General features: G+C 41.5%; 1 protein-coding gene across 1 annotated transcript in view; it reads left to right on the top strand.

The window, feature by feature from the left end:
• The window catches only part of arrdc1b (arrestin domain containing 1b), a 70,904-nt gene that overhangs the window by 51,509 nt on the left and 5,267 nt on the right, over positions 1-14,128 (top strand). The window contains exons 3-7 of the mRNA XM_038781538.1: positions 2,610-2,660; positions 4,932-5,086; positions 5,980-6,162; positions 8,346-8,522; positions 13,261-13,666. Coding sequence (XP_038637466.1) covers positions 2,610-2,660; positions 4,932-5,086; positions 5,980-6,162; positions 8,346-8,522; positions 13,261-13,666 — 972 coding nt within the window. The remainder of the gene's footprint in view (positions 1-2,609; positions 2,661-4,931; positions 5,087-5,979; positions 6,163-8,345; positions 8,523-13,260; positions 13,667-14,128) is intronic.

The raw sequence follows: 14,128 nt of genomic DNA, 5'->3' as shown, positions 1-14,128 counted from the left end.
AAAACCTTGAAATGCAAGGAATTCCGCAAAGTGAGCATTCTTTGTGAAGTTACAAAAATACGTAGTGATCACTGAATGGTGGCGCATTACTGATTCTCTTCAATCTCAACCCTGATTGCGCTTTCTGACGTGGTTTATCACACCAACTGTGGTTAGCACTGCTGCCTCACAGCTGTTATGGGAGCAGCGTTTTCAGAACCCCAAAATGTATCATGGAGTTCAACCAACCTCTCCCTTTAATGTATTGTTGCTTTTGAAGCGCACGGCTTGGTCTCCAGGTGTGGTATTACAATTATGGACACGTGGGTTTTTAAACACAAAACAATGTTTATTCCATGAATTCAACTTCACCTTTTAAAATAAACATTGGATCCCTTAACACCCCTTACTTCAAAGATAACCCCGAAAATAATACAACACTAAATAATCCCTCAAAATGTTCCTTCAAACCTTAAACAGAAACACATCATGCTAAAGACATTACTATTATGAGTTTAAATCACCCAAATGATTCAGAGATATTCTTTCCTGGCAGAGATCACAGCAGATCCAACTCATTGCAAACACAGACATACACAAGCTCTTTTTCTTCATGCAGCTCTCAGCAAACCAGCCAGGCACTTTTCAGCTGCTCTCTCAAACTGAAACTAAAAGCAGAAGTGAGCTCAACTCAGCTACCCCCACCTTCTGACATCACTTCAGTAATATGAGCTTCTCCATCTCTGAAAGGTACATTGCTTAAGCATTCATTTCTTAAAGGTACTCTCACATGACACAGCGCCAGCCATCTGGGTTCAATTCAGGCCTTGGGTGACTGTCTGTGGGGTTGTACATTCTCCCCGTGTCTGCATGGGTTTCCACCAGGTGCTCCGGTTTCCTCCCACAGTCTAAAGATGTGCAGTTTAGTTGGATCGGCCATGCTAATATTGCCCAAAACGTTAGGTGGAGTTATGGGAATAGGAGCAGGGGGTTGGGTCTAGATGGGGTGCTCTATCAGAGCAAGGGCCAGTGCACCCGATGGGCCAAATGGCCTCCTTCTGCACTGTAGGGATTCTATGATTCTTCTGTGAAACCTCTTCCAATGCGTCTCCTCTGTTGTCTACCTGGGTTGGGCTGCCCTTGTATGATTCCATTCTCACCTATACAGTCATTACCAGAGAATCTTCTGCAGTGGCTTTTCTTTTTGTTCCTGGGCCATTAGATGCCCCCAAGGACCTTTCCTGAACCCTTCCCAATTCTCATCTACCTGATGTCCGTTGGTGACATTATCTGAAAACACAGATTCCATATGCTGACAACACTCTGCTTTATCTCACCACTATCTCTCTCAATCCCTCTGGGGCCTCCAAACTGACATGTTATGAGAAATAATATCTACCAATTAAATAAGTAATCGTTTTTGGTCTCTGCCAGGAATTGCTTATAATAATCTTTGTTAGTGTCACAGGTAGGCTGACATTAACACTGCAATTAAGTTACTGTGAAAATCCCTTAGTTGCCACATTCCCCAGAGCCTGTTTGCGTAAACTGAGGGAGAATTCAGAATGTCCAATTCATCTACCAAACATGTCTTTCAGGACTTGTGGGAGGAAACCGGAGCACCCAGAGGAAACCCACGCATGGGAAGAACATGCAGACTCCGCACAGTGAATCAAGCCGGGAATCAAACCCGGGTCCCTGGCGCTGTGAAGCAACCGTGCGAAGCACTGTGCTACCGTGCTGCCCACTTTTCTATCCATTGACCTCAGGCTCTTCCCTGACCGTCTAAGTTAGAACCAGACGATTTGCAATCTCTGCATCCTGAGCATCCTGAGCTGAAGTTTCAATGCCATGTTCTGTCCATCACAAAGCCTGTCTACATTCACTTCTGGTGATATCTGGCAATTTCACTGTGCCTTCATCCTGCCTCAGCCCAGCTGCTTCTGAAATCCTCATCCATGCTTTTGTCACGTCACACTCAACTATTGTAATATTCTCCTGGTCAGCCTCCACCGTCACAAATTCCATTCTCCCATCACTTATGCAACTTGCTGACCTCCATTGGCTCCCTATTCAGCAACACCTCAATTTTATATTTCTGAAACTTATCTCCCTCATTGCTTTGTTCCTCCCTTTCTCTGTAATCTCATCCAAATATACAAGCCACATGAGGTTCTGACCTCCTGCACATCCCCGATTCCATTCATCCCACCATTGATAACCATGTACTCTGTTGCCTAGGCCCTAAACTTTGGCATTCTCTCCATAAACCTCTTTTTGCTTCTTTCCTCCGCTCCATTGAAGGTGCTCTTAAAACCTACCAAGCATTTGATCATCCCTCCCACTATCTCTCAATTGCTCTGTTAAATTTTGACTGATGCTGCTGTGAAGTTTTCAAGACATTTAGTTGTGTAGCCTGAATGATGTTTACTCATAATGATACTAATTGTAATATTTAACCTTTTTTTGATCAATTACCCACAAAAAAGTCTTGCTATAAACTATAATTCCTGATGAAGTTATGATTAAAGTTATTACTGTAAACAAGATAGCCACAATAGTACTGATTTTAATAACTTGATGTCTTTGGTTAATAAAATAGTTTCAAAACTTTCCCCCTGTCTCTACAGGATCCCTGAATGCTGGAGAGCATACTCACCCCTTTCAATTTCTTCTTCCTGGTAAGCATATTTTATGGATTCCTAGAGGTGTCGATCTGCTTTCATAATTACATTGCTATATGGAGTAAAACCGTTCCATCATTAAAGATGCCAGTAGCTGAGACCGTTTGACCCGTCATGCCTTTGCACGTGCTGCCCTGTAATAGACTGTGTTGGAGTTATTATCCAAATCCCATTCCTCTGTCTTTGCATGTTTATTTAATATTTCTATTCCTCTTCAATTCCTTTTTTACAATTATGCTTTTATGTGCTTGGTAAATAAGGATGCGGCATTTATTTTCAATAAGACAGGCAATTTTTAAACTTTCATCTTTTCTCGAAATATTTGACCATGTTGAGTGCTAACTGTCTGGATCTCTTTCAGTCATGCATCTGCCTATGGCTGTGCAAGTTTATTTACATACTGAGAATCCTGCTTTGAAGTAGGACTACCTCGGGTAGTGTTCATTTACTAACTTCCATTGGCTTGCTAAAATTTGTTCTGAAATGTGACAATTTCAGACTACATCAGTAGATGAACTTCATTCTCATTTCTTATTCACTCAAACCTGCATTAATCCTGTGTTTTAATTTATTGAGATGCATGCATTGCTGGCAAAACTACAACAGCTTTTATTGCCCAACCCCAATAGTGTCACTGAACATGGAAGCAGTACGATGGCACAGTGGTTAGCACAGTTGCTTCACAGCTCCACAGTCCTCGGTTCGATTCCCGGCTTGGGTCACTATCTGTGTGGAGTCTGCATGTTCTCCCCGCGTCTGCATGGGTTTCCTCCGGGTGCTCCGGTTTAATTCCACAGTCCAAAGGTGTGCAGGTTAGATGGATTGGCCATGATAAATTGCCCTTAGTGGCCGAAAAGGCTGGGTGGGGTTACTGAGTTGCGGCGATAGGGTGGAGGTGTGGGCTTAAGTGGGGTGCTCTTTCAAAGAGTCGGTGCAGACTCGATGGGCCGAATGGCCTCCTGCACTAAATTTTATGATCTATGATCTAGTTGGCACCTATAACTATTATTCTTCATTCTTTTAAATTAGATAGATGTATTTATTTGCACTATAGTCAATAAACATTGGAGTTCTTGAATAATCCTTTGTGGGAAAACTCCCTCGAGCTAATTTTTCTAATGGTTCAAATTACATATGTTTAAACCTGCCCTGCAATGCCTCACAATTTGCACTCCCCCCTAAAATGACAATCACCCATTCGCAAGTAGTTAATACAGAAAAAACTGATAGTTTCAGCAGGAATTATCTCCTTGCTGCTCTTTTAGCATTTTGTCAAATAATGGAAGCATAAATTAAGCAAATCCATCTGTATGTAGCATAAACAAATCTTTAAAATTCTAACTGTTTTTGACCTCTTGTAGCTGATCCAGTTGCTTCAAGTCTGATTATTTTTGCAATTCCACAGTATTGACTACACTAAAGAAAAGCTATGTGTATTTGTAAATTATTGTAGTTCTTGGTTCAGCAAGCCATTGGTGGCTGAAGGAAGGTAGGTTGATAATTTGCCTTCAGGCCTCTTCAAAAGGTGCTGTAAAACAAGCCACCAGAAGGTAGTTCAGTTTGTTCCAACGTATTTCTTTTAATTTTTTTTTCCCATTCTGTAACATCCACAATTGTACTTCAGAGGTTAAAAGATCTACTTTGTGTTACTAATCTAGAACACAGTGGTTATCAAACTTTCATCCTGAGAAACAACTTTATGAATGTTGGTATATCCCACCCACCTTTGTCTAACTTGGTGCTAGCTACTCAAAAGAAAGTGGTTGCCATTATTTTAGAAAAAACTGCAATACAGAATTGTTGAATTTCAACTTGCGACTTGAAATAATACCCAGCCTCAGATACAAATAAGATGATCTTGCAACCCCTGGTTTGAAATCCTTTAATCTTGTGAGGAAAATATGCCTTGCTTGCCAGTGTCCTGATCTTCATGCTCTTTAGCATTTCTGTTCCAAAGATAGTAAAGGATATGAGGCAAAGGCAGATATATGGAGTTAGGTTACAATCTTGACTTTTAGTTAATTACCTCCAGAATTATTCACTAGAAACTATGGCATAGCTTGCTCCCTTTCCTTCAGGTAAACATGTTTCCCAGAAATACCTGAATGAGACTGGAAATTGACAAATTTGGGAAATTCCTGAGGAGGATATGAATTTTGCTGTTTAAATGTCGTCAGGGAGCAAACCACTGTTTAAAAGCACTTTGGATTGAAAAGGAATGAAATATGTATGATCACTTAACTTGCACAACCTTTTTCTCTTTCAAAGCAACTGCTCCTACTTCATTTGAAGGTCTCTTTGGGAAGATAAGCTATCGCATCAAAGCTACAGTAGAAACTGCACGATTCTCAAAAGACTATAAAGCTGAGAAGGTGTTTTACATTCTTAACCTGCTGAATCTGAATGAAATCAGTGATATTGAGGTAAATTAATTGATTTAGATTGCAACATGACCAATGTCAGTTATTGCATATAATTTTATTTAACATATGCTGTCATAAGGAAAACCTTTTTTTACGTAGCAAGTGGTTAGGATCTGGAATGCCTTGCTTGAATGTGGTGGAGGCAGATTCAATTGAGACTTTCAAAAGGGAATTGAATCAGCTCCTGAAGGAGAAATGTAGGGTTATGGGGAAAGGGTAACTTGACAGACCACATGTCATCCTCCTATCCTGTAACCGCTTTGATTCTGTAAGCGTTGAAGGATAGATTTATTTTATAGCTGATTATTTTGCACATCTAGTTTTTGGTTGGAGCAAAGCCTGTACATACGGTTATCAAATGTAAATTATTTTAAAATAAACTGTTGGAGTCGATTGGAAAAACGATGCACTTTGTATTAAAAGGAAACCGTCTATTAGCTAACCATATTGGTGCTCAGTTCTGATTTGAAGAAAATCTCATAGATCTGAAGCATTAACTCTGTTTCTGTCTTCACGGCTGTTCCCAGACCTGCTGAGTATTACCAGCATTTTCTACTTTACTCCTACTTTGACAATAGTTACATAACATGCTTTATTTTTAAGTTGGAATTAGTTTCACAAAGGGTCTTTTCAGCTGGAAGCAGTTGGGGAAACAGGTGATTAAAAGAGTTTTCAGAATAGATCTCGAGTAGGATTGTGAAATGACCAACTGTACCACCTAGTTCTCTGCTCTATTATTCAATAAATGTTGTGCCATTGTTTTATTGAACAGATGGGATGCAAGCACTGCTCACAAAAGGAAGTCAAGTGACCCCTCAGCAGTGGAATGCTCTCCAGTTGTTTTTTGATATCTTTTTCAAAAGGCTAACTTTTGGTCTTTATTTTCTTCACAGAAACCAAATGTAATATCCATGTCCAAAAAGTTTAGCTACCTGATTGTCAAAAGCGGAGTTGTGGCTTTAACAGTGAGCACTGATCTTAAAGGATACACATCAGGACAGATCATACAGCTTACGACAGCCATCCAAAACAAGTCTGGGAAGGATATAGGCACTATTATTGCCAGTCTCATCCAGGTACTCTATAGATCTTTACAAACTTCTGCAATCTTTTGAGTTTTCAGTTAGTGTGCTTAAGTGACAGTACTTAAAATAACCATTTGCCCTTTATGATTATTAATAGTGAAAACTAGCTGTCTGTACAAAAAGCATCAGAGTAGCATTAAAATCTAAAATTTAATGTTGTTGAAATTGCATTGAATATGACCCATGACCATCATTTTATTTTGTCCAGCAGATGTCCTGTTTCTTAAATTCTAAAAAAATAGCAGCAGGAGCTGTCAGCAATAAAAATCAATCACTTTACTTAGAAAACAGGAATTTGGCTGAACTAATAGACTGTTCAAATTTCAGGGGTTTTTTTGATTTATAAAAAGCTTGGAGTAAAAAGCTAAACATGTGACAAAGTTATATTCGTTTATAATGGCTGGAAAATACCTTTTGTCCTAACTCCTTTGTGAGGGAGCAGCTTTGATTTATTGCAAAACATGATGAGAAAAAATACTGTAATTACTGGTTGAATGGTCAAGTTAGTAAGTAATATTAGATTTAGAGTAAGTCATAGACCATCCAAGGGATGACACTCTGGCTAAATGATTAATTTCCAGCTCTGCTTCAATAGTAATTGTTCTTCTGTTTGTGTCCAGCATTTATTATTGTTCAATATGCCCATGCACATAACTTGGCACTTTAAAGATTAACCCCATTTACCTCCATAGTCCAAATCTGAAACAAAACATTCAGTGAAAATAGGCAACGTGTAGCATTTTCTGCTTTGGTGTTCTGAGATTTGTGCAAATGGGATAGACTCCCCAAGCCTGAAGGTATATTTCCAGATTAAAAATGGTTCTTCCTGGGTGCTTGCCTTAATAGCATCAAGTTTGTATTTGTGTTGCGGCCAGTTGTGAAACCTATATATTTGGGAACACCGATAGCCTGCTAGATATTCTGTTGGTTATTGCTGTCTGATAAAGGTCTGTTTCCCCCAAGCTTTGTTTTCCCCACGCTGTCTCTATCTGTATTACCTCACAAACCTGTTCCAGAATTATTTTGTAGGAAACTGATTGTGTCTTTAGTGGAGGCTTTGTCTCCTTTATAACCTATTATTAATGATTTAATATTCAGCTCGACATAACAATTTGAATCAAAAAGCGACAGGCAATATGGCAAAGTATAGATGAAGAAATTTATAATCAGCTCCTTTAAACTCTTGCCTTGCATGAATATGCAACACTGTTCACTTGATCAAAATATGCATTCCTTCCTACCCCCTTCTCCCAACTGTAATAATTATGTTTAGCTTTATTTCTGTTGGTCTTGTTTGAAGTTTGCCTGTTGCTAATTATGGAAGGCCAGATTGTGTTGGGAAGAAGGTGCAATGTGTTCACATTGGGAGACGATGGCAGCAGCCTTTGTTTACAGTGGTTAGATTGTTAATCTCCGAAGTCCCAGGAAGATGTAAAGAATGTCAGGTTGTAAAGTTATGCTTCACCTGTCTATTTAATTCCAAAATAGAATAGAATTGTGGTCTAAAGAATAGCTAATCTGCATTTTTACCTAGATACAGGGTCCGTGTGATTCACGTTGCCTTAGAGAATGGAATGGCTTTGCGAGGGGAAGGGTTTCTAAGGTATTGCTGAAACACTCGGGCACAGGTAGTCTGCCAGGATCTACGAGAGAGGAAGCAGCTGGAGTTTCCTAGTCTCCTATGGGTCATTGTGCAGGAATGTGGATGGGGATTTGCGGTCTAATTAAAAGGACCAAATTTGTGGATTTGGAGCTCGGCTGGAAGAATTGCCAGTTTGCGCTAGAGGGAAAATTAAAAGGAAAGCTGTTACTGTTAAACACGGTTCTGAAATTCAAGGTTCCCTGGCTGGAAGAAAAAAAAGAGCTTAGAATCACATTGGACTGGGTCTTGGAAAATCAAATGACTTCTTCAGGGCAGTATACCTGTGAAGTGGGTTTTTTGGTTGCATTAAAAGTGAAAGGGGCAGTTCTGTTCTGTGGTTTAATGTCTTAAGTTGTCTACAACAATAGTATTCAGTTAACAATGCTTTAGTTTGGTTGTTTTAGTAAAAGGCTCAATAGTAAAAGGTGAAATGTTGTGTCATTCTTCTAAGCTATCGACTGTGGGTTCAAACTTACTTTCAAGTTATTGGTCTCCAAAGTGGTAGTGACATTGTTTTGGCATTTTGTTACAGAAAGCTACGTATAAATCAAAGCGATTAATCTATGACTTACGGACAATTGCGGAGGTTGAAGGATCAGGAGTAAAATCTTGGAAACAAGCTGAATGGAAGGAACAGATCATCGTACCAGCCTTACCTCAGTCATCTCTACATGGTTGCAATTTAATACAAATAGATTATTTCATTCAGGTGAGGATAATGATTAAGTATCTTTAACTCAAAGTAAAGTCAATAGAATAGGCTGTTTAGCACAGGGCTAAATCGCTGGCTTTGAAAGCAGACCAAACAGGCCAGCAGCACGGTTTGATTCCCGTAACAGCCTTCCCGAACAGGCGCCGGAATGTGGCGACTAGGGGCTCTTCAAAGTAACTTCATTTAAAGCCTACTTGTGACAATAAGCGATTTTCATTTAGTCTACTCAACCCTTTTCTTTCTTGTCTGCAAACATCTGTTAGTTGCTGACCTTGACAGTAGCTGCTGAAATGCATAATGTAGAATATAAGGCACAGAGCTTTGGCACTCAACAAAATCTGGCATTTATATAGTAAAATGTCCCCACATGGCTTCACTTGAACATAAAGTGACACAGAGCCTGCGGCTCCTTCACATCTAGCCACTTGCCTATCCTCCTGTACGAGTACAATTTTGTCTCCTAAATTGATACAAACTCTAAACTTCTGACCGGGCTGGACACAATGGATGCAGAGGTAATATTGCCTCTGGCTGGCGGACCTACAGCAAGGGGTCACAGTCTCAGAGTACGGGGTAGATCATTTAGGTCTGAGGTGAGGAGAGTGGTGAGCCTGTGGAATTCTCTACCTTAGATGGCTGTAGAGGCCAAGTCCATAAGACATAGGAGTGGAAGTAAGGCCATTCGGCCCATCGAGTCCACTCCGCCATTCAATCATGGCTGATGGGCATTTCAACTCCACCTACCAGCATCCTCCCCGTAGCCCTTAATTCCTCGCGACATCAAGAATTTATCTATCTCTGCCTTGAAGCCATTTAGCGTCCCAGCCTCCACTGCATTCCGCGGCAATGAATTCCACAGGCCCACCACTCTCTGGCTGAAGAAATGTCTCCGCATTTCTGTTCTGAATTTACCCCCTCTAATTCTAAGGCTGTGCCCACGGGTCCTCGTCTCCTCGCCTAACGGAAACAGTTTCTTTGCGTCCACCCTTTCTAAGCCATGTATTATCTTGTAAGTTTCTATTAGATCTCCCCTTAACCTCCTAAACTCCAATGAATACAATCCCAGGATCCTCAGCCGTTCATCATATGTTAGACCCGCCATTCCAGGGATCATCCGTGTGAATCTCTGCTGGACACGCTCCAGTGCCATTATGTCCTTCCTGAGATGTGGGGCCCAAAACTGGACACAAATGGGGCCTAACCAGAGCCTTATAAAGGCTCAGTAGCACATCGCTGCTTTTATATTCCAACCCTCTTGAGATAAATGACAACATTGCATTCGCTTTCTTAATCACAGATTCAATCTGCATGTTTACCTTTAGGGAATCCTCGACTAGCACTCCCAGATCCCTTTGTACTTTGGCATTATGAATTTTCTCACCGTTTAGAAAGTAGTCTATGCTTGGATTCTTTTTTCCAAAGTGCAAGACCTCACATTTTCTCACGTTGAATTGCATCAGCCATTTCCTGCACCACTCTCCCAAACTGTCTAGATCCTTCTGCAGCCTCCCCACTTCCTCAGCACTACCTGCCTGACCACCTAACTTTGTATCATTGGCAAACTTCGCTAGAATGTCCCCAGTCCCTTCATCCAGACCATTAATATATATGGTGAACAGCTGTGGCCCCAACACTGAACCCTGTGGGACACCGCTGGTCACCGGCTGCCATTCCGAAAAAGAACCTTTTATCCCAACTCTCTGCCTTCTGTCAGACAGCCAATCCTCAACCCATGCCAGTAGCTCACTTCGAACACCATGGGCCCTCACCTTACTCAGCAGCCTCCTGTGTGGCACCTTATCAAAGGCCTTTTGGAAATCCAGATAGACCACATCCACTGGGTTTCCCTGGTCTAACCTACTTGTCACCTCCTCAAAGAATTCTAACAGGTTCGTCAGGCACGACCTCCCCTTACTAAATCCATGTTGACTTGTTCTAATCCGACCCTGCTCTTCCAAGAATTTAGAAATCTCATCCTTAACGATTGATTCTAGAATTTTACCAACAACCGAGGTTAGGCTAATTGGCCTATAATTTTCCATCTTTTGTCTTGATCCTTTCTTGAACAAGGGGGTTACAATAGCAATCTTCCAATCGTTCGGGACTTTCCCTGACTCCAGTGATTTTTGAAAGATCTCAACCAACGCTTCCGCTATTTCTTCAGCCACCTCCCTCAGAACTCTAGGGTGTAGCCCATCGGGGCCAGGAGATTTGTCAATTTTAAGACCTTTTAGCTTTTTTAGCACCATCTCTTTTGTAATGGCAACCATACTCAACTCAGCCCCCTGACCCTCTATAATTTTTGGGATATTACTCATGTCTTCCACTGTGAAGACAGACGCAAAGTACTTATTAAGTTCTCCAGCCATTTCCTCGTCTCCCATCACTAGCCTTCCGGAATCAGTTTGAATTGGCCCAATGTCTACTTTGGCCTGTCGTTTGTTTCTTATGTATTGAAATAAACTTTTACTATCATTTCTTATATTACTGGCTAGCCTGCCTTCATATTTGATCATCTCCTTCCTTATTTGTCTCTTTGTTAACCTCTGTTTGTTTTTGTAGCCTTCCCAATCTTCTGATTTCCCAGTGCTTTTGGCCACTTTATAGGATCTCTCTTTTTCTTTGATACATTTCCTGACCTCCTTTGTCAGCCATGGCTGTCTAATCCCTCCCCGGATAATCTTTCTTTTCTTGGGGATGAACCGCTGCACAGTGTCCTCAATTATGCATACAAACTCCTGCCATTTTTGCTCTGCTGTCTTCCCCATTAGGGTCTGCTTCCAGTCGATTTTCGCCAGTTCCTCTCTCATGCCCTCGTAATTACCTTTATTTAACTGTAACACCATTACATCCGATTTTGCCTTCTCTCTTTCAAACTGCAGACTGAACTCAACCATATTATGATCACTGCTTCCTAAGTGTTCCCTTACTTTAAGATCTTTTATAAAGTCTGGTTCATTACATAGCACTAGGTCCAGCACCTGCTCCCTTGTGGGCTCCATGACAAGCTGTTCCAAAAAGCCATCTTGTAAGCATTCCATGAATTCCTTTTCTTTGGATCCACTGGCTACGTTATTTACCCAATCCACCTGCATATTGAAGTCCCCCATGATCACCGTGACCTTGCCTTTCTAACATGCCTTTTCTATTTCCCGGTACATGTTGCGCCCCTGGTCCTGACCACTGTTAGGAGGTCCCATTATGGTTTTTTTGCCTTTGTGGTTCCTCAATTCTACCCACACAGACTCCACATCATCCGACCCTATGTCGTTTAGTGCCATAGATTTAATTTTGTTCTTAACTAACAAGGCAACCCCACCCCCTCGGCCCACCTCCCTGTCTTTTCGATAGGTTGTATATCCTTGGATGTTTAACTGCCAGTCCTGAACCCCCTGCAGCCATGTCTCTGTGATGCCTACCACATCATAATCATTCACGATGATCTGTGCCATTAGTTCGTCTACTTTGTTACAAATGCTACGAGCATTCAGATAAAGTGCCTTAATGCTAACTTTCTTATCATTACAGATATTGGAAGTCCTAAGATGTCCAAAGTTATCCTTCCTTTTTGTTGAATTCCTAGTCTGCCTCAAGCTTAAATCCACCTGCCTACATGTTATCCTCCTGCGTATCTTGCCATTTAACTCCCTACTCCCTGTCGCTTTCCCTTTCCCTTTCACCCGACTCAGAAGTTTAAAGTCCTACTGACCACCCTATTTATCCTCTTCGCTAGAACACTGGTTCCAGATCGGTTCAGGTGGAGACCGTCCCAACGGTACAGATCCCCCCGGTTCCAAAACTGATGCCAATGTCCCATGAAGTGGAATCCCTCTTTCCCACACCAATCCCTTAGCCACGTGTTTACTTCCCTAATTTTCTTGTCCCTATGCCAATTGGCACGTGGCTCGGGCAGTAATACTGAGATTATGACCCTTGAGGACCTGTATTTCAATTTTCTTCCTAGTGCTTGATAGTCCCCGAACAGGTCCTCCACCCTAGCTTTACCTATGTTGTTAGTCCCAACGTGGACCACAACAACTGGATCCTCCCCCTCCCGCTCCAATATCCTTTCAAGCCGGTCACTTTCAAGTCACTGAATATATTTAAGGAGGAAGTAGATTTCCAGGCTCCAAAGGCGTCAAGGGGTATGGGGAGAATGCAGGAGTATGGCATTGATATAGGGGATCAGCCATGATCATATTGAATGTTGGGTAGGCTCGGAGCCAATGATGTGCTTCAGTTTTCTATATTATGTGCTCAGATACGGTTCTGCAGACATTCAGCAATTGTTTTTTAATGTGTCGAAGAGACCCTTTTTCATGTATATCGCAAAACAGTGATTGTTGATAGGCTGGTGATCATGAAGAGGTGCCCAGCTGAACACGATCCTGCTGCCAACAGATAGATGCCTTCACATGTAGCCTTTCCAGAAAAGGTCACTGATTAGTGATCAAGCATGTAAATCCTAGCTGCTGATTTTGCTTGGCATCTTATTCTCACTAACCCTGGGCCTGGATTTCCCAAGCCCTGTCTGTTCAATACAAACCAGGATATAAATGTGGCACTTTATTTTCTGTCACTTAGTTTTGCATCAGGAAGCAATACTTTGCTCACTGGGTCATTTGATCTCATTGTTTTATTTATTTCTAGCTTTAGAATTTAATTTTATATAATATTGTTTCAACTTTTCAAAGATTGTGAAAAAACTGGCAAAACCATTTTTTTGTTTTGGCAGGTTTCTATCCGATCTCCAGAGATTTTAGTCAGCTTACCGATCTATATTGGAAATATTGCGGTGAACAGTCCCCCACTGACTCCATCCAGGCTATCCCAACCTACGCAAGCCACAGTGATGCCCACAGCTCCACCAGCTGAAGATATTGGGGCTACTGGATATCAGCCCATGGATAGTGTCATTCTTCCAACCAAAAGCCACTCGCAGCAGCAGACTTTATCACCTCACACTTTTAACTTTGCATCTGGCTTTGAAAACAATACTAGTGAGCAACTTCCTGGTCCTGTGCTTTGTATTTCAACTGGTGCTACAGTCCCTTACTATGCAGATGGACCTGTTGTTGCAGACCTTAGTGAAAATCCTCTGATTTTACCTCCTGAATATAGCACGTGGGCTTATCCATATGGTAGGTTTGCTGTTTTTAATAATTCTGAGACATGTAGAGCTAGTTCAAGTTTACTCATCTTTTCTTTTGATTATATTGATCTAAACTAGTAATATCTTATGATAATCTGTATTAGTGTCACAAGTAGGATTACATTAACCTGCAATGAAGTTAGTGCAAAAATCCTCTAGTCGCGACCGGCGCATGTTCGGGTACCCTGAGGGAGAATTCAGAATGTCCGATTCACCTAACAAGCTCATCTTTCGGGACTTGTGGGAGAAAACCAGAGCACCCAGAGGAAACCCACACAGACACAAGGAGAATGTGCAGAATCCGCATAGACAGGACCCAAGCAGGGAATCGAACCCGGGTCCCTGGCGCAGTGAAGCAACAGTGCATATCTTGCTAGCAAATGCAACTCTGGTTGCAAATTTCCTACTTCAACTGTTGGCATTTTTTGTTAAAGTTTTCTAACAACTGAGA

The sequence above is a fragment of the Scyliorhinus canicula genome, chromosome 21, assembly GCF_902713615.1.
Source record: "Scyliorhinus canicula chromosome 21, sScyCan1.1, whole genome shotgun sequence".
NCBI lineage: Eukaryota > Metazoa > Chordata > Chondrichthyes > Carcharhiniformes > Scyliorhinidae > Scyliorhinus > Scyliorhinus canicula.
The sequence above is the reverse complement of the archived record's forward strand: the minus strand, read 5'-3'. Positions and strand labels throughout refer to the sequence as shown.